General features: G+C 49.6%; 1 protein-coding gene across 5 annotated transcripts in view; it reads left to right on the top strand.

The window, feature by feature from the left end:
- Positions 1–18,016, top strand: part of LOC119952328 (interleukin-13 receptor subunit alpha-2-like) — a 55,166-nt gene that overhangs the window by 20,686 nt on the left and 16,464 nt on the right. For all 5 annotated transcript variants that reach the window (XM_038775998.1, XM_038775995.1, XM_038775994.1 and 2 more), the window contains exon 4: positions 9,318–9,460. In XM_038775998.1, the coding sequence (XP_038631926.1) occupies positions 9,318–9,460 (143 nt within the window). The remainder of the gene's footprint in view (positions 1–9,317; positions 9,461–18,016) is intronic.

The raw sequence follows: 18,016 nt of genomic DNA, 5'->3' as shown, positions 1-18,016 counted from the left end.
CTACATAGAAATAGAACAGTACAGCACAGAACAGGCCCTTCGGCCCTCGATGTTGTGCCGAGCAATGATCACCCCACTTAAACCCACATACCCGTAACCCAACAATCCCCCCATTAACCTTACACTACGGGCAATTTAGCATGGCCAATCCACCTAACCCGCACATCTTTGGACTGTGGGAGGAAACCGGAGCACCCGGAGGAAACCCACGCACACACGGGGAGGACGTGCAGACTCCACACAGACAGTGACCCAGCCGGGAATCGAACCTGGGACCCTGGAGCTGTGAAGCATTTATGCTAACCACCATTGTGGAGAAGGTGTTGTTGTTTATTCTTACTGATTATGGTCTGTGGGTTCGAAAGTCGAGGATCCAGTTGCAGGGTGGGGAGCCAAGAGTGAGGAGTCAGAGTGTTTGTTTATAATAAAGCATAGATTAGTATTTAGACATACGAGTGGTCAGCATGGTGTGTATATGTTCTGTCTTCTCTCAGAGTGTCATCCACCCAGCCAATTGAGCTGGGAAAGGTCACTCTGCACTCACCCCCAGCCACAACGGGAGCTCCTAGACCCCAGATCCTGGCTGGAAACATTAAGGAGACCATCTCTTGATCACAGACTGACTCTATAGTTGCGAAAATATCCCCAGTGCTGAAGCCCAGGAGTGTTTAATTGTTGGCTGCTGCCTCAATGGTGTTGATGCCTCTTGAGTTCAGGCAAAAGTGTTCAGGCTTCAAGGTTTGATCAAAATGCAATGCAATAATCATCGTCTGAGACATGACATGTGGACCCACTAGAAGCCAGCTGAGAGCTCTGAAGGGCCCACATAATTAACAAGGTTAATTCATTATTAGCAATAGTCTTTAGCTGTGAAGCTGGAGGCTGCTGACAGTCAGAGGGAGTTTGGCCTTTTGACTAAGATCAAGCATCAGGTCAAGCCAAGATGAGGTGCAATGCCTTTACTTGTCAGACTGGATCTTGTGTGTCTCTCTTGTGGAGACCATGAATTGGCTTCAATTTGAATTTAAATTAGTTTTTGGAGCAAGCAATGAGATGGATTAAGGGTTTGTCTTGTTCACCCTGTGCCTTGGCTCCTCCTCCAACACGGTGGCTGAATCGAGCCTGATGTCTGCAGTCTGTCTAAGAATCAAGTCCCAATGCCGAGAGTCCAAAATAGAAGGACACACATGAGAACACCAAAATTGCATCCTTTGTAAATGTGACAAAGGTAATTCCTTCGCAACCTGTGCAGCCTTTGACATAATTAACCACATCGTCCTCCCCCAACAACTCTTCATCATTATACAGATAACTGCAACTGCACTCACCTGGTTTCATTCTTATCCATCCAGTCACAGCCATTTCTGGCACCTGTTCCAGCCAGAGTGCGGTTCCCCTTTAAACGGTGCAGGCTGGCTTTAAGAAGTGCCGGCTGTCCCTGTATGAACCTGGGCTCCTTGCCGAGAGTGTATCCATCCACCCAGCACAGGGGTGCATGTCATAATCATGGATGTGAGCAGGCAGCACAATGATGCTATCTGCATTGTTTCCCACGGGTGTGGGGTAATCGAGCATTGGAACCCCTGAGCCACTGCTCGAAAGGTCTGCACCTGCTGAGTAAAATTAGGCATCAGAGCATTAAGGGGAAAGGAAAGATGAATGAATGTGGCAGTGAGAACTTATATCATTATATTTTAGCATAAAGCATAGGGCACAATTTACCTTTAGGATTAGCGGGTGCAATAAAGCAAATCAATGCTTTACCTGAGAGATTAGCAGATACTGTGGAGCAGTGAGAGCTTTACCTTAAAGATTAAAGGTGCAGTTGAGCAATGAGTACTTTTCCCCTCACTTGTTTGAATTAATGTTGCACTTAAAATAACTCGAAATCTCCATTGCACGAAAGCTGCTGTGTCATTTTAAAATGTTACATTGCTGGAAAATTGAGCATGTGGTAAAAGAACCTCCAATGTTAAATGAAGGTTATTTCAGTCATGGAAATGGTTTGTTCAAACATGCATGCAACGTAACGATGACAAAAGAGAATTTAACCTCAATTGGGAAAATGTGTACAATTGTAAAGTGAAGATGTTTATGTTTTGTGTATGGGATGGAAAATTCCTCTCGCTAACAAGTCGGGATAATTGCTATTCAGCATTAACTGCTGGAAAACAAAACACCTCAGCAGCTTGTGAGTATATCAGAATGTTATAAACCCCCCTCGAGACCCACCCGATTAATCTCCCCGTGAGCTTCGTGGAGTATGAGCTCCACCGCTAAAGGGCGGAAGCGGGATCATTAACTCAGGTACTTAAAAGCCGACCCAGTTAGGAACCAATCTGCAGAGTAATCCCAAACTGGGACTGTACTTGGAAATACTTTACTTTTTGATGATGGACCATTTGTTTGATTCTCCGTTCCGGACTCCTCTGTGACTACTAACCGGAGTATTTATCTACCGCATCCCTTCCTCTGTCCCCAATCCCTCGGTGTATTATTTGCCCCTCTTGTCCAAAGTGATATTATCCACTATCTGGTGCTTTTCACTACACTCTTATCCTTGGATTTCAATTCCAGCTCAATTTACCCTTAATTTTGGATACTCTTAATGTTCCTTTCTTCACTGTATTGGGGAACCAGAGCTGTCTAGGGATTTTGTTGCAGCTCTTTCCAAGCCCAAGTAACAGCCATTACAAAGCGGCGAGTTATGTTCTCTCTTGTATGGTGTTTGAAAATGAACACAATAACAATAATAATCTTTATTGGTGTCACAAGTAGGCTTACATTAACCCTGCAATGATGCTACTGTGAAAATCTCCCAAGTCGCCACACTCCGGTGCCTGTTCGGGTACACTGAGGGAAAATTCAGAATGTCCAAATTGCCTAACAAGCACGTCTTTCGGGACTTGTGGGAGGAAACCGGCGCACCCGGCAGAAACCCAGGCAGACACGGGGAGAACGTGCTGACTCCGCACCCGAGTGACCCAAGCTGGGAATCGGAACTTGGGATCCTAGCGCTGTGAAATAACAGTGCTAACCACTGTGCTAAATTCCACCCTTAGTAGCCACACAAAAGCAGCTTGAATGAAGGAGCTCAATTCGCTGTCGCTGTGTTGTATGTTTAACTAAATTCCTCTCTCACACAAGATGCATTCTATGACATGTGAAAGTGTGCTGTGATGTATAAAAGCATTAATTGCTGCTCCTGCACCCACTTCCACCAGTCCTCGGGTGTTCCGCCGGCCGCCATTTTGTCCTTCTTCCCCCGCTTTTTTTGGGTAGCTGCTGCAGCTTTTTCCTTTGCCCCACTCCGGGTGAGCACCATAAATTATGGGGAATGCTCCTCTAGACACCTTCCCCCACCGGGATTTGTCGAGACAGCGCCGTTTGGGGCCCTCAAATCGGCCCAAAAGTCCTTAAGTAGCGGGAGCTGCGGTGCGGCTTAGCTCCGCATAGCCGCAACCGGAAGTTTCCAAAGCCGATTTTCTGACCGCTCCACTCCTAGTCCAGGCCATCCACCGGTGGAGAATCTGAGAAGGAGTGTTCCCACACGGGGAAAAGTCCAAACAGCACCACTACGAGCCCTTAAAAGAGCCCCAAAGTCCGAAAATAGCGGGAGCCACTGAACGTGCGGCTTAGCTCCGCATCACCACTACCGGAAGTCCGTCCCCGCTTCTTCAATGGCCTTGGTGAGATCTTTTCACAGTTCTTCCCTCTGCTGCTAGAATTCAGCTTTCATAAAGGCCCTCAGGTCAGCTTGAGGCCTCTAAGCTGGCCCTTCCCTCGCCTGCATGCTTGCAGAGGCTTTTGTCTGCTGCTGCTTCAGCCCAATCTTACACTGTTTCTGAGGGTCTGATAACCAAGAAACATACTGGGCGAAATTCTCCGACCCCCACGACGGGTCGGAGAATAGCGGGAGGGCCTTCCCGACATTTTTCCCGCCCTCCCGCTATTCTCCCCCACCCCCCGCCCAACTCCCGACCCGAATCGCTGCCGCCATTTTTTTACGGCCGGCAGCGATTCACAGCTGTTCGATGGGCCGAAGTCCCAGCCCTTTACGCCGTTTTTACGAACGGCAAACACACCTGGTCTGGCCGTTCGTAAAAACGGCGTCACAAACTCGCTTTTCATAACCATGGCACCGATTGGCACGGCAGTACCACGGCCCGATGCCCGCGCACTCGTTCTCCTTCCGCCGCCCCACAGTATCCATTCGCGGGGCGGCTGAGGGGCAACCCGGCCCGCGCATGCGCGGGTTTCGCGCAAATACGCGATGACGTCATCCGCGCATGCGCGGGTTGGAGTCTTCCAATCCGCGCATGCGCGGCTGACGTCATATGACGCGTCAGCCGGCGCTAACTCCGGCAAGCGGGCTTAACGATATTCGTTAAGCCCGTCATGCCGGAGCCTACGGCGTCGGGCTGCTAGCCCCGACCGGGGACCAGAATCGGTTCCCGGTCGGGAAGGGGCGCACTGGCGTCAAACCCGCCCGGGTTTGACGCCAGCTTTACGATTTCTCCCGTTTTGGGAGAATCGCGTCCACTATTCCTGGGGGAAAGTACTCCTTGAATATTCACTTACGCCTTTTCATCGAAATTCCAACCCGTGCCGCCCAAAAAAGAGCTCTTTTCTGTAACCTTGGGCAGGAGCTGCCTCTGTGTGATCACTCACTCCATGGTGCACACCGGAAGTCCTATAAAAGCATTAATATTGACGTTGACTATGATGCAATCATAGAAGAATTTTAGGATTTGAAAGCAATGTGTGTTTTATAAAAATGGTAATTCTGCAGTATAACAATAACAACATGTATATATATCTATAACCTAATAAAACACCCCAAGGCCCTTCACAGAACTGTTATGAAGCAAAACTGGAAACCGAGCTACAAAAGGGTATGCTCAAAAGCTTGATTCATGAGTTAGGTTTTAAGGAGCGCGTAAAGGAGGAAAGTGAGGTAGAGGGCTGGATTCTCTGCCGGCGGGATGCTCCATTTTGCCGGCAGCTCGGGAGTTTCCCGATGGCGTAGGGCTGCCCCACAATGGGAAACCCATTATCCAGCCGGCGAAACGGAGCATTTCGCCGACGTGCTGAACCAGAAATCTGGCACGGCAGGATGGAGAAACCCGCCCAGAGAGTCAAAAGGGGTTTAAGACTTTGACAACTGAAGGCTCAGCCACCAATAGTAGAAGAGTAAAAAAAAAAATCAGTGATGCTCTAGAGGCCAGAATTAGAGGAGCACAGATATATTGGAGGGTTGTAGGCGATTACAGAGGTAGGAATTGATGAGATCATGGAGGGATGGGAAGCAACATTGATAATCTTAAAATCGAAGCACTGCTTAATCTGGAACCAATGTAGATCAGCGAGCACAGGGGTAATGGATGAACTTGGTGAGTAAGGACATGGGCAGTAGAGATCTGGATAACCACAAATGGAGGGTGGTATGTGGGAGGCATCTACTGCCCTTGTCCTTTTAGATGGTAGTGGTCATGGGTTCAGAAGGTGCTACTTAAGGATCCTTGGTGAGTTCCTGCAGCACATCTTGTGGTGGAGGGGGTGAATGTTTGTGGAAAGGGTGCCAATCAAGCGGGCTGCTTTGTCCTGGATGGTGTTGAGCTTCTTGAGTGTTGTTGGAGCTGTACTCATCCAGGCAAGTGGAGAGTATTCCATTACACTCCTGACTTGTGCCTTGTAGATGGTGGACAGGCTTTGGGGATTCAGGAGTTGAGTTACTTGTTGCAGGATTCCTAGTCTCTGACCTATCTTGCAGCCACAGTATTCATATGGCTAGTCTAGTTCAGTTTCTGATCAATGTTAACACCCAGGATATAAATAGTGGAGGATTCAGTGATGGTAATGTCATTGAATGTCAAGAGGCGATGGTTTCATTCTTTCTTATTGGAGATGGTCATTGCCTGGATCTTGTGTGGTGCGACTGTTACTTGCGACTTGTCAACTCAAACCTGGATATTGTCCAAGTCTTGCATTTTCACGTGGACTGTTTCTGTGTTTGAGGAGTCGTGAATGGTGCTGAACATCGTGTAATCATCAGCAAACATCCCTACATCTGATCTTTTGTTGGAATTGGTGATTGATGAAACAGCTGAAGATGGTTGGGCCTGGGACACTATCCTGAGAAATTCCTGCAGTGATATCCAGGGATTGAGATGACTGACCTTCAACAGCCACTACCATTTTCCCATGTGACAGGTATGACTCCAACTAGTTGAAAGTTTCCCCCTTGATTCCCATTGATTCCTGCTTTGCTAGGGTTCCTTGATGTCGATCAAATGCTGCGTTGATGTCAAGGGCAGTCACTTTCACTTCACCTCTGGCATTCAGCTCTTGTGTCCATGTTTAAACCAAGGCTGTAATGAGGTCAGGAGCTGACTGACTGGCGGAACCCAAACTGAGCATCAATAAGCAGTGCCATTTGATAGCACTGTTGATGACCCCTTCCATCACTTTGCTGGTGATTGAGAGTAGACTGATAGGGCCAGGTTGGATTTTTCCTGCTTTTTGTGTACAGGACACACCTGGGCAATTCTCCACATTGCCCAGCAGATGCCAGTGTTGTAGTTTTACTGGAGCAACTTGGCAAGGGGCACTTAAAGTTCTGCAGAACAAGTCTTCTATTGTCAGGATATTGTCAGGGCCCATAGCTTTTGCACATTCAGTGCCTTTACCCGTTTCTCTGTCACGTGGGGTGAATTGAATTGGCTGGAGACTGGCATCTGTGATGCTAGAGATGACTGGAGGAGACCGAGATGAATCATCCACTCGGCACTTTTGGCTGAAGATTATTGCAAATGCTTCAGCCTTGTTTTTTGCACTGTTGTACTGGGTTCCTCCATCATTGAGGATGGGGATATTCAGGGCCGGCTCAAGGTACCGGCAACTCGGGCAGTCGCCCGGGGCGCCATGTGCTAGGGGGCGCCATCAAGGAGTGCGTGACCGGTGTCAGAGACCAGCGTAAAAACTCGGGTCCCGCGCATGCGCAGTTGGGCTGGTGTCAACCAGCGCATGCGCGGTGGCCGCCCTCCCCCAGGCCGCCCCGCACAAACATGGCGGATGGATCCAGGCTCGGCGGTGGAAGGAAGGAGGCCTGCCGACAGAGAGACCGGCCCGCCGATCGGTGGGTCCCATGTACCAGGTCACTCCGCCCCCCCCCCCCCGGTGAACGACGGAGCCCCCCCCCCCCCCCCCCCCCCGGTGAATGGAGCCCCCCTCCCCCGAAGGGCGCCAAAGTTCAGCTTGCCCGGGGCACCAGCAACCCTAGGGCCGTTTCTGGGGATATTTGTAGAGTCTCCTGCTCCAAGTGATTAGTTTAATTATCCACCACCATTCACGTCTGGATGTGGCAGGATTGCAGAGCCTAGATCTAATCTGTTGGCTGTGTGACCGCTTAGTTGTGTCTATCACTTGCTGCTAATGTTGTCCTGTGTGAGAACCCGGGTTCGATCCCGGCTCCAAGTCAATGTCCTTGTGGGGTTTGCACATTCTTCCTGTGTCCCCTTGGGTCTCACCCCCACAACCCAAAGATGTGCAGGTAGGTGGATTGGCAACTCTAAATTGTCCCTTAATTGGAATGTTTAAAAAGAAAATGTTGTCCTGTGTTGCAGCTTCACCAGGTTGACACCTCATTTTTTTGGTATGGCTGGAGTTGCTCCTTGAATGCCCTCCTGTATTCTTCATTGAACCAGGGTTGATCCCTGGCTTGGTGGTAATGATAGAGTGGGGGATATGCTGGAGCATGAGATTACAGATTGTGGTTGGGTACAATTCTGCTCCTGCTGATGGCTCACAGAGCCTAATGGATGCCCAGTCTTGGGCTGCTAAGTCTGTTCTGAATCAATCCCATTTAGAATGGTGGTAGTGTCACACAGCATGATGGAGGGTATCCTCAAGTGAAAATGGGACTTCATCTCCACAAGGACTATGTGGTGGTCACTCCCACTGATACTGCGGCAGGCAGGTTGATGAGGTCTAGCATGTTTCTCCCCCTTGTTGGGTCGCTCACCACATGTCACAGACTCAGTCTAGCAGTTATATCCTTTAGTGCTCGACCAGCTTGGTCAGTATTGGTGCTACCTATGGGGCACCCAGGGGGGCACTCTTGCCACCCTCAGTGATATTCATCAGCTGACAGTGGTAATCAGCAGGCGGTTTCCTTGCCCATGTTTGACCTGAAGCCATGAGACTTAATGGGGATCCAGAGTCAATGTTGATGACTCCCACGGCAACTCCCTCCCGACTGTATACCACTGTGCCCCCACCTCTGCTGATAATAGCGTCACATTGCTGTGAATCTGTAGTCACGTGTGGGCCAGACCAGGTATGGATGGCAGATTTTGTTCCCCTAAAGGGCATTAGTCAATCAGCTGGGTTGGTTTTACAACATTGTCGATGGCTTCATGGTCACCATTAGGCTTTTAATTCCAGATATTTTAATTTGATTCAATTTCCGCCATCTGCCATGGTGGCATTCCAACCCAGGTTGCCAGCGCATTACCCTGAGTCTCTGTATCACCAGCCCAGTGACAATGCCACTGTGCCACTGCCTTCCCTACAACCTCTGACCAATATGTGGGAAAGATTGATAGCCACGACTTGAAGTCAAACCTTTGGGGCGGTGGCAGAGTGGTGGGAATGGACATCAGTACAAAGAATAGCCTCTGTGAAATGTTGCGAGCAGTTGATTCCAAGGTTTAGATCTCTGAGCAAAGGAGGGAGGTTAAGAAACAAGCTGAACCTTATTAAAAGATTAAGAAGGGCCACAATCCCAAGTTTTAATAAAAAATAATATAATTGATAATTTTGATATGGGTATACTTTGCAAGATGGCAGAACCAGGGAGAATGATGTTTCAGCTAAATAAATCAAGAGTTGGATAGTCTTTCCATTACGCCCGTTGCTACATAGCTAGTCCAAAGAGAAATACATGGATTACTCATTCAGTAAAGCGATATGCAAGAAAAAAAAGTCAAGAATTGCTTTCATTTTTAATAGGTTTACCATTAAACTATGATGCTGATGTTCCTCAAAACATGATTGTATATTTGTGGCATATTGCTTGACATTCAGCCTCTTGCAGTCATTAACAAAGATCAAATGGTTCATTTCACAATTTTTAAAACATTCTATTGGTTGTTTTATGTATCGTCAATGGCAACTTAACATGCAAAAAAAAATCCACAGCGAGCTTTATTGTATGAGTGGTGTGCAGATAATTCCCTTCATCGAGTCAGTTTGGTCGAAATGCTTGACATGATCTTCTCTAGTAACAGGGCAAAAACCCAATTTATACCTTTCAGTGAAACTCAATCCTCCTGAAAACCTGACACTGAATATGACGGACAGGAACGAGCTCATTTTCAGCTGGGGTGTAGCAGAGAAGTCACTGAAATGTCGAATGTATGAGGTCAGGTACCGGAGCGATAAGGATAAAAACTGGCAGGTACAGTGTGACAATAAAACTTTTCCCCTTTTTTTACCCAATTAATATTTTCCAACTTGGGGGAAATTTAGTATGCCCACTCCACCTAACCTGCACTTCTTTGCTTTCTGGGGATGAAACCCACACAAACAGGGGGAGAATGTACAAACTCCACACGGACAGTGACCCGGGATTGAACCTGGGAGGTCGGGGCGGTGAGGCAGCAATGCTAACCACTGCGCCACTGTTCTGCCCTAGCTTTTCCCTTATAAACAGAGAATAGGAACTAACTTTTAGAAACTGAATTGTGTTGCATATTGTCACTGGGAATTTGGATGAAGATCTATCCTTTACTCGCTGGCTTGGATTAGTCAGCTCTTGTAGGTTTCACCAGACTGAAGGCAACTATTTGTCATAAAGATTACGATAAAATTCTGAGGTTCAGCATGGTGACTGCTTGGGGCTGTTAGCTGGAGGAAGGTAGGATGACATGTTCATATACCTGTGGCTTGATGCCTTCCTTAACTGGCTTGCAAAAAATCAGTAGTTACAGTCCATCAGAAGTAGCAAAGGAGTTATTAGTTTTCATGGAACAGATGAGGGAGATTGACCCGTGGAGTTTAGGATAAGGAGTTTTCTTTGTTTCCCAAATGTCCATCGTGTCTATTCCCTGATTGACGTCATTTTGGTGGGTGGGTCTCTTCAACCCAGGGTGAGGGGATGGGGTCCTCGACGATTGTTATTCATGAAGGTTATTCATGAAGCCTTCTCAACCTTGCCCCGTGCCTGAGGTATGGTGGTCCTCAGAGTAAATCACCACCAGTCAGCTCTCTCCTTCAAAGGGGAAAGCAGCCAATGGTCATCTGGGACTATGCTGACTTTACCTTTACCATTACTCGGCGATCGTTATCTTGGATCATACTCCGCATTTTGTGGACTTGATGACGGAGTGGACAGCTCTCAGCGACCCCTGTGAAGAGCATTGCTCATGGATAAAAGATTTTGTGAGCGTATATCCTCAACCATTGGGGAGTATGTTGAGCTTAACAGGAATGACACAGTCTCGCCTTCCACGCTCTGTAGGTGGTCATTAGGGGGGGAGATAATCTCTTACAAGGCGCATAGGGATAAATCTGGAAGGTCAGAGAAGCAGAGGCTGGTGGGCTCCATTCTCGAGGTGGACCATCAGTACTTGATTGCCCCGACACCGGAGTTGTTGGCAGGTAGCAAGAAATTACAGATGGAATTCAAGTTGTTGTCAACGGGCAAGGCAGTGAACCAGCTGCGACGCACTAGAGCGGCCTTTTATGAATATGGTGAGAAGGCCAGCCATCTGTTAGCGCACCAGCTGAGATGGCAGGCTGCCTCCCGGGAGATAGTGCAGATCAGGGACTCGGTTGGAAGGTTGGGTTTTGCCCCAGAGAAGGTTAATGAGGTGTTTGAGGCCTTGTACCGAGAGCTGTATAAGAGAGCCCCCAGATGAAAGATCGTCAATGATGCAATTTTGGATGGTTTGACCTTCCCGGGGGAGGAGCAGGAGAGAAGGCAGGAGTTGAAGGGGTTGATAGGTCCGGAGGAGGTGATGAACTGTATTAGGTTAATGCAGATGTAAAACACTGGGCCAGGAAGGATCCCTATCGAACTTTTGCAGGTCTGTTGATCCAACTTCTGTTGGATATGTTGAATGATTCCGTGTCCCAGCGGGGTGTTGCCGGCCACCTTGGTGCAAGCATCGATTTTCTTGATCCTGAAGAAGGACAAGGATCCCACGGAATGTGGGTAGTATCGACCTATTTAGTTGTTTAATGCTAAGTTGTTGGCTAAGGGGTTGGCAACACGTTTGGAGCCTTGCCTTCCTGGGCTGATTTCGGAGGAGCAGACTGGTTTAGTTAAGGACCGGCAGTTGTGGGCCAACATTCGGAGATTGTTAAATATTGTGTTGTCGCCCTCCTTGGGGCCTGATCCAGAGGTGATTATTTTAGTAGATGCTGTGAAAGTGTCTGATAGGGTTGAGTGGGATTACCTCTTTGAACTCCTTGGAAGGTTTGGTTTTGGGCCAAAATGTCTACCATAGATTAAGCTTTTGTACAGGGCACCCACCACGAGTGTGTCAGAGCTTGGGTTATTTTCAACTGAATAAGGGTACAAGGCAGGGGTGTCCATTGCCCCCGCGTTTGTTTACCTTAGCAGTTGAGCCATTAGCCATTGCGTTGAGGTTGTCCACCAAATGGAGGGGATAAAGCATGGGGGGAGGGAGCATAGCACGTCCTTATATGCGGGTGATTTAATAATAATCGCTTATTGTCACAAGTAGGCTTCAATGAAGTTACTGTGAAAAGTCCCTAGTTGCCACATTCCGGCGCCTGTTCGGGGAGGCCGGTACAGGAATTGAACCCACGCTGCTGGCATTGTTCTCCATTGTTCTGCATTACAAGCCAGCTGTTTAGCCCACTGTGCTAAACCAGCTCTTATATACCATGGACCCACTCTCCAATGTGGAGGGGATAATGAAGCTGCTCAGAAATTTTGGCCCCTTCTCTGGGAGTACAAGCTGACTCAGGGCAAAAGTGAATATTTTCCGTTCAACCACCAGAAGTGGGGAGCTGATGTGGGGGGTTTTGTTGTTTCGCCCAGACAGGACTGGCTTCCGTTATCTGGGAATCCAGGTGGCCTATGGTTGAGCCTCGCTCCATAAATGTAACTTCGCTAGCCTGGTGGAAGGGGTGAAGGCCGACTTGAAAAGGTGAAACGCCCTCCCTCTGACTTAGCAGGAAGGGTACAGATGGTGAAGATTAATATTCTCCCGAGGTTTTTGTTTTTGTTCCAGTGTCTCCCAGTCTTTCTTCTCAAAGCTTTCTTTTGCAAGGTCAATAACTTGATATCTACTTTTGTTTGGACTGGTAATACTCTACGGGTTCAAAGGTCGTTTCTGCAAAGGGATAGGCAGTTGGGGAACCCTAATCTGTTACGTTACAATTGGGTGATAAATATTGATCAGGGGCGGGGAGTGGCTCAGGAATCAGGATTCTATGTGGGGGGCAAATGGAGAAGGGTTCGTGGATAGGATCCAGTCTGAAGACCCTGGTTACTGCCACACTGACTATTTCCCTTGCGAGATTCTCATCGAGCCCGGTTTTGATAGCCACTTTGAGGTTCTGGACTCAGTTTAGGCAACATTTTAAACTGGGCTTCATGTTTCTGTTCGCTCCGGTACCTTCTTGAAAGTAGGTTTGCAGGTTTGGATGAATATTAGAGACGTTCCAGCTCCCAAGTGTGAACGTATTCAGGTATTTGCAGCTTTGCGACTTTCTGCATAAGGAGTTTCCTTCATTTTTCTCAAGGTACCAGGGTGGCACTGCAGAGCTGAAGGAGCACTGCCAGGGTAGCAGTGTCAGGGTGCCTGGGTAGCAATGCCAAGGGTCAGGGCCTGAGAGGGGGGCGGGGGGGGAAGCCCATGAAAGGAGGGTGGAGAAGGGGAATGAAGGGTGAGGGGGGGGGGGGGGGGTGCAGGGCAGATTTGAAGGGGCTACCGGAAGGTTGGGGTGGGGGGTGAAGGGTGGAAAGGCCTGAAAATGGGAGGCGCTCCGTGACTCCACAGCAGGAATCATTTTGGGGAGAGGGGGTAGTGCCTATGTGTGTGGGGGTGACACTGCCCATGGGTGGGGGTTTGGGGACCCACAAGCCCGCTCCAAGATCAAGGCACCCTTTCCAAATGGTGGCCCGATCTCTGAGGAGCCGGTCTGGCCAGCGGGTTCAGCTCCCAGTGATAAAAACATGTGGGCTTGACCAGAGAGAAACTCCTCAAGGCCCAAACAAGTGACTAAGTGCAGTGGGGACTCGCTGACAGAGCCAGAGTGAAACTCGCAGCCAAACCTGTTGGATCGCGCCTGGCATATTTATTCACACTCTCTATTTCTTGTGCTGGAAATAATCCTCAAACAATGCTAAAAGAATATCCACCATCCCATGACTGTAATTTTGTTGCGTCTTATCAAATGATTTTTGAAAATCCAAATATACTACAGCCACTCATTCCTCCTTTTCCATTCTACTAATTGTCATAATATACACCAGTATATCACGGTGCAGACACACACACTGATGGACACACAGTAGGACCAATCAACATGCACAACACCGCAGCCAATCACCAGTTAGAGCACACTCACTATAAAGACAGAGGGCATCAGTTTTCCCGCTCATTCGGGATGCAGCCTCTCAGAAGGACAGAGCTTACAGCTTACAGCACAGATCTTCACCGTGTGCTGAGTGCATAGATTGGTTAGGATAGGCAGAGGTCTTTAGTTTAAACTAACATCGTGTTAACCCACAGTGAAAGTATGTTCAACAGTTTCTAGCTTAATAAAATAGTGTTGTACTATTTTAAGTGTTGGTAGCCTGTATGTGTTCCACAGATCCAGAGCACCCAACACATCATGGTACCAGTAGTGAGGGATGTTAGAACTTCTTAGACCTGCCTGCAAGTGATCTGCCTTCCACCAGCATACAGCCATCCTGCAACATGGACAGCGTCCGCCCACCACCGCCGCTCCGCCTCACCGGCAACCTGGGGTCCAACTGGAAGATCTTCAAACAACACTTCCAGCTCTACCTTGAAGCCACAGACCTGGAAGCTGCTTTAGACGCCAGGACGATCGCTCTCTTCCTCTCCACGGCTGGGGACCACGCCATCCATATCTTCAATTCTCTCACCTTTGCCGATAGTGAAGATAAATCAAAATTCAAGACGGTCCTCCTCAAGTTTGACAGTCACTGCGACATCGAGGTGAATGAAAGTTTCGAGCGCTATGTCTTCCAACAGCGTTTGCAGGGTAAGGATGAACCTATCCAGTCCTTTCTCACCCACCTCCGCATCCTTGCGCAGTCCTGTAATTACGGGTCCACCTCCGACTCCATAGCGATTGCCATCGAGACCTGCCTGCTACATGAACACGCCACTAGTCGGTATGCCCACATCCAAGCGGCTGAAACGGCGCGGCAAGGTCCCCACGAGGCAGAACGGGTCCAAGCAATCAAGCAACTCCAGGGCCTCAGCGTGGATGAGGGCGGCCATTTTGCGGACTCCCACGCTTGTGCGCACCGAACGAGGGGACGGTGACGTCGACGAACGTACTGCGCAGGAACGCACCACGTATGATCGCACCACGCATGCGCAGTGGTGCAGCGAGCGTACTGACGCTACAACGTGCGGCAACTGTGGCTCCGCCCATTTAAAGCGGCAATGTCCTGCCAAATCCCGATGATGCCTGCAATGTGGCAAACTTGGCCACTTTGCTGCTTTATGCAGATCAGCTCAGCCTGCCAACTCTCGTCGCTCCAGCCAGCCTCGCGAGGATGTCCGGGCCATTCAACCCACGATCACCGAGCCAGATTCGGTACCCGATATTGATACCGAGGACCCAAAGGTACTTTTTTGAGTTGGTATCATTACGAAAAACAGGGTGTCCCCGAAGCAAAGAATCCAGCCTCTACCGGTACACAGCATTGATCCAGACAATGAGTGGTGTGCCACCCTTACGGTCAACCGGTCCCAAATACGATTCCGCCTGGACACCGGTGCCTCCGCCAATCTCATTGCGTGATCTGACCTCCAAAGCCTTTGTGTCAAACCAGCCATCCTGCCATCAGCATGCCAATTACTAGATTACAATGGGAATATCATTTCTGCCAGCGGCTCATGCCAACTTGAAGTGACGCACCGGTCACGCAAAGCCATCCTTCCTTTTGAAATCATGGGCTCCTCGAAAGACTCCCTGCTTGGCGTGCAGGCATGCAAGCTGTTGAACCTAGTTCAGAGAGTTCACTCTCTCTCTCCTGCTGACGCGTCTGCCTATCCGGACACTGACATCAGGGCGCAGCTCGATGCCATTATCAACCAGTATCACAACGTCTTCGAGGGCATGGGCACGCTGCCGTACACCTACAAGATTTTATTAAAACCGAATGCCACGCCTGTGGTGCACGCACCTCGCAGGGTCCCAGCACCCCTTAAGGACCGCCTCAAGCAGCAGCTGCAGGGCCTCCAGGACCAAGGAGTGATTTCCAGAGTCACGGAACCGACCGACTGGGTCAGATCCATGATATGTGTAAAAAAGCCTTCCGGCGAATTGAGAATTTGATCCCCAGGATCTCAATCGCAACATTATGAGGGAGCACTATCCAATTCCTAAGCGCGAAGAGCTCACATGTGAGATGTCTCGTGCCAAGCTCTTTGCCAAGCTCGATGCCTCAAAAGGATTCTGGCAAATCCAGCTCGATGAATCCAGCAGGAAACTCTGCACATTTAATACCCCCTTTGGAAGATATTGCTACAGCAGGATGCCATTTGGGATCATCTCTGCATCAGAAGTGTTCCATAGGATTGTGGAACAAATGATGGAAGGGATTGAAGGTGTTCGCGTCTATGTCGATGACATAATCATCTGGTCCACCACCCCACAGGAGCATGTTAATTGCCTCCAGCACGTAGTCAGACATGTACATGAGCATGGCCTCCGCTTCAACAGGGCCAAGTGCTCTTTTGGTCAGACAGAAATTAAGTTTGACCGATGCCAGTCAGTCCGGCATTGGAGCTGTGCTCCTTCAACGTGATGAGGCCTCATCATGGGCCCCTGTTGCATATGCGCCGCGTGCGATGATCCCCACGGAGCCGCGCTACGCACAGATAGGAAAGGAGTGCCTGGGCCTTCTGACTGGTGTTGTTAAATTTCACGATTATGTCTACGGGCTTCCTCAATTCACCATCGAGACCGACCATCGCCCGCTGGTCAATATAACACAGAAAGACTTGAACGACATGACGCCTCACCTCCACCGTATTCTTCTCCGTATCGCTCCGGCGATACGACTTCCAGCTGGTATACACCCCAGGCAAGGACCTCATCGTTGCGGACGCTCTCTCCAGGTCAGTCAACACTCCATATGACCCAGTGGGATTTGTCTGCCAGATTGACGCCCAGGTAGCATTCGTGGCCTCCAATCTACCTGCCTCGGATGAAAGCCTCGTTCAAATTCGCCGCGAAACGGCGGCTGACCCCCTGCTGCAGCGTGTCATGTGCCACCTAATGGAGGGTATCTCAATGGCCAATGCCCTCAATTCTATAATGTCAGAGATGATTTGGCAGTAGTAGACGGGGTTCTTCTAAAACTGGACCGCATTGTCATCCTGTATAGCATGCACCAGCTTGTCCTGGAACAACTACAAGAGGGCCACCTGGGCGTGGAGAAGTGTCGCCGATGGGCCTGAGAGGCTGTGTACCGGCCTGGCATTAATGACGACATAGCCAACACAGAGCTCAACTGCCCCACTTGTCAGCGCTTCCAGCCGGCCCAACCATGTGAGACCCTGCCGCCCCATGAGCTGGTCACGTCACCATGGACCAAGGTGGGCATCGACTTGTTCCACGCGCTGGGTAGAGACTATGTCCTGATCGTGGACTACTTTTCGAATTACCCGGAGGTGATACGGCTGCACGACCTCACCTTGTCTGCAGTCAGTCATGCATGTAAAGAAACCGTTGCTCGACACGGCATCCCGCTCACGGTTATGTCGGACAATGGCCCCTACTTCACCAGCCAAGAATGGTCCAACTTTGCCGGGCGGTACAATTTGCCCATGTAATGTCCAGTCCCCTGTACCCCCAATCCAACAGCAAAGCAGAGAAGGGAGTACATATTGTCAAGAGGCTCCTATGCTAGGCTGCTGATGCTGGGTCTGATTTTTACCTTGCCTTGCTGGCTTATCGCTCTGCCCCACTGTCCACTGGCCTGTCGCCAGCCCAACTACTCATGAATTGCACCCTGAGGACGGCGGTGCCGTCCATCCATGTCCCAGACCTCGACCACGTTCCGGTTTTTCACCGGATGCAGCTGTCTCGTGCACAGCACAAGGCGGCCCATGACTCCCGTGCAGCTGATCTCCCTGCTCTCGCTCCAGATGACAATGTCCGCGTCCATCTCCCAGATGGTGGCTGGTCTGCAACCGCTGTTGTCCTTCGGCAGGTGCCCCCCCCCCCCCCGCTCGTTCCTGGTTCGTCTACCGGATGGCTCTATTCTGCGCCGCAATCGACGCGCCTTTTGCCTCGTTCCACGCTCGCCACGAGATCCTGCGGTGTTGCCTCGCCCTCTTGCTGACCCTGCCATGGACTATGCAGAGCTCCCTGTCACTCTGCCTCCCCCTGACTGATGCAGTCCAGCCCGCTCCTGAACCGGCGGCTCTCGACCCACCCTTGAGGCGGTCAACCAAAATTCGTCGCCCACCTCAGAGACTAAATTTGTGAACTTTTCGAATTTATGGACTCTCTGAATTGTTTCGTTGCTTTGTTAGATCGTTTTCCTGGTTTGTATATAATGTTGATCTTGTTACTCTTGTTGCAAACTGCTTCTCTACACCAGGCACCTTCCCATGTAAATAGCTTCGTTTTCATGTACATAGTCCTGTAAATATGTCTTCGCACCCCACACGTAGTTAGGAACATTATCACCACACATTATTTATTGCCACAAACATACATTTTTTTATAAAAGGGCGGATGTCATAATATACACCAGTATATC

This window comes from Scyliorhinus canicula, chromosome 17 (genome assembly GCF_902713615.1).
Source record: "Scyliorhinus canicula chromosome 17, sScyCan1.1, whole genome shotgun sequence".
In the NCBI taxonomy this organism is placed as follows: domain Eukaryota; kingdom Metazoa; phylum Chordata; class Chondrichthyes; order Carcharhiniformes; family Scyliorhinidae; genus Scyliorhinus; species Scyliorhinus canicula.
Note: the sequence above shows the minus strand (reverse complement) of the source record. Positions and strands in the feature narration are given on the sequence as shown.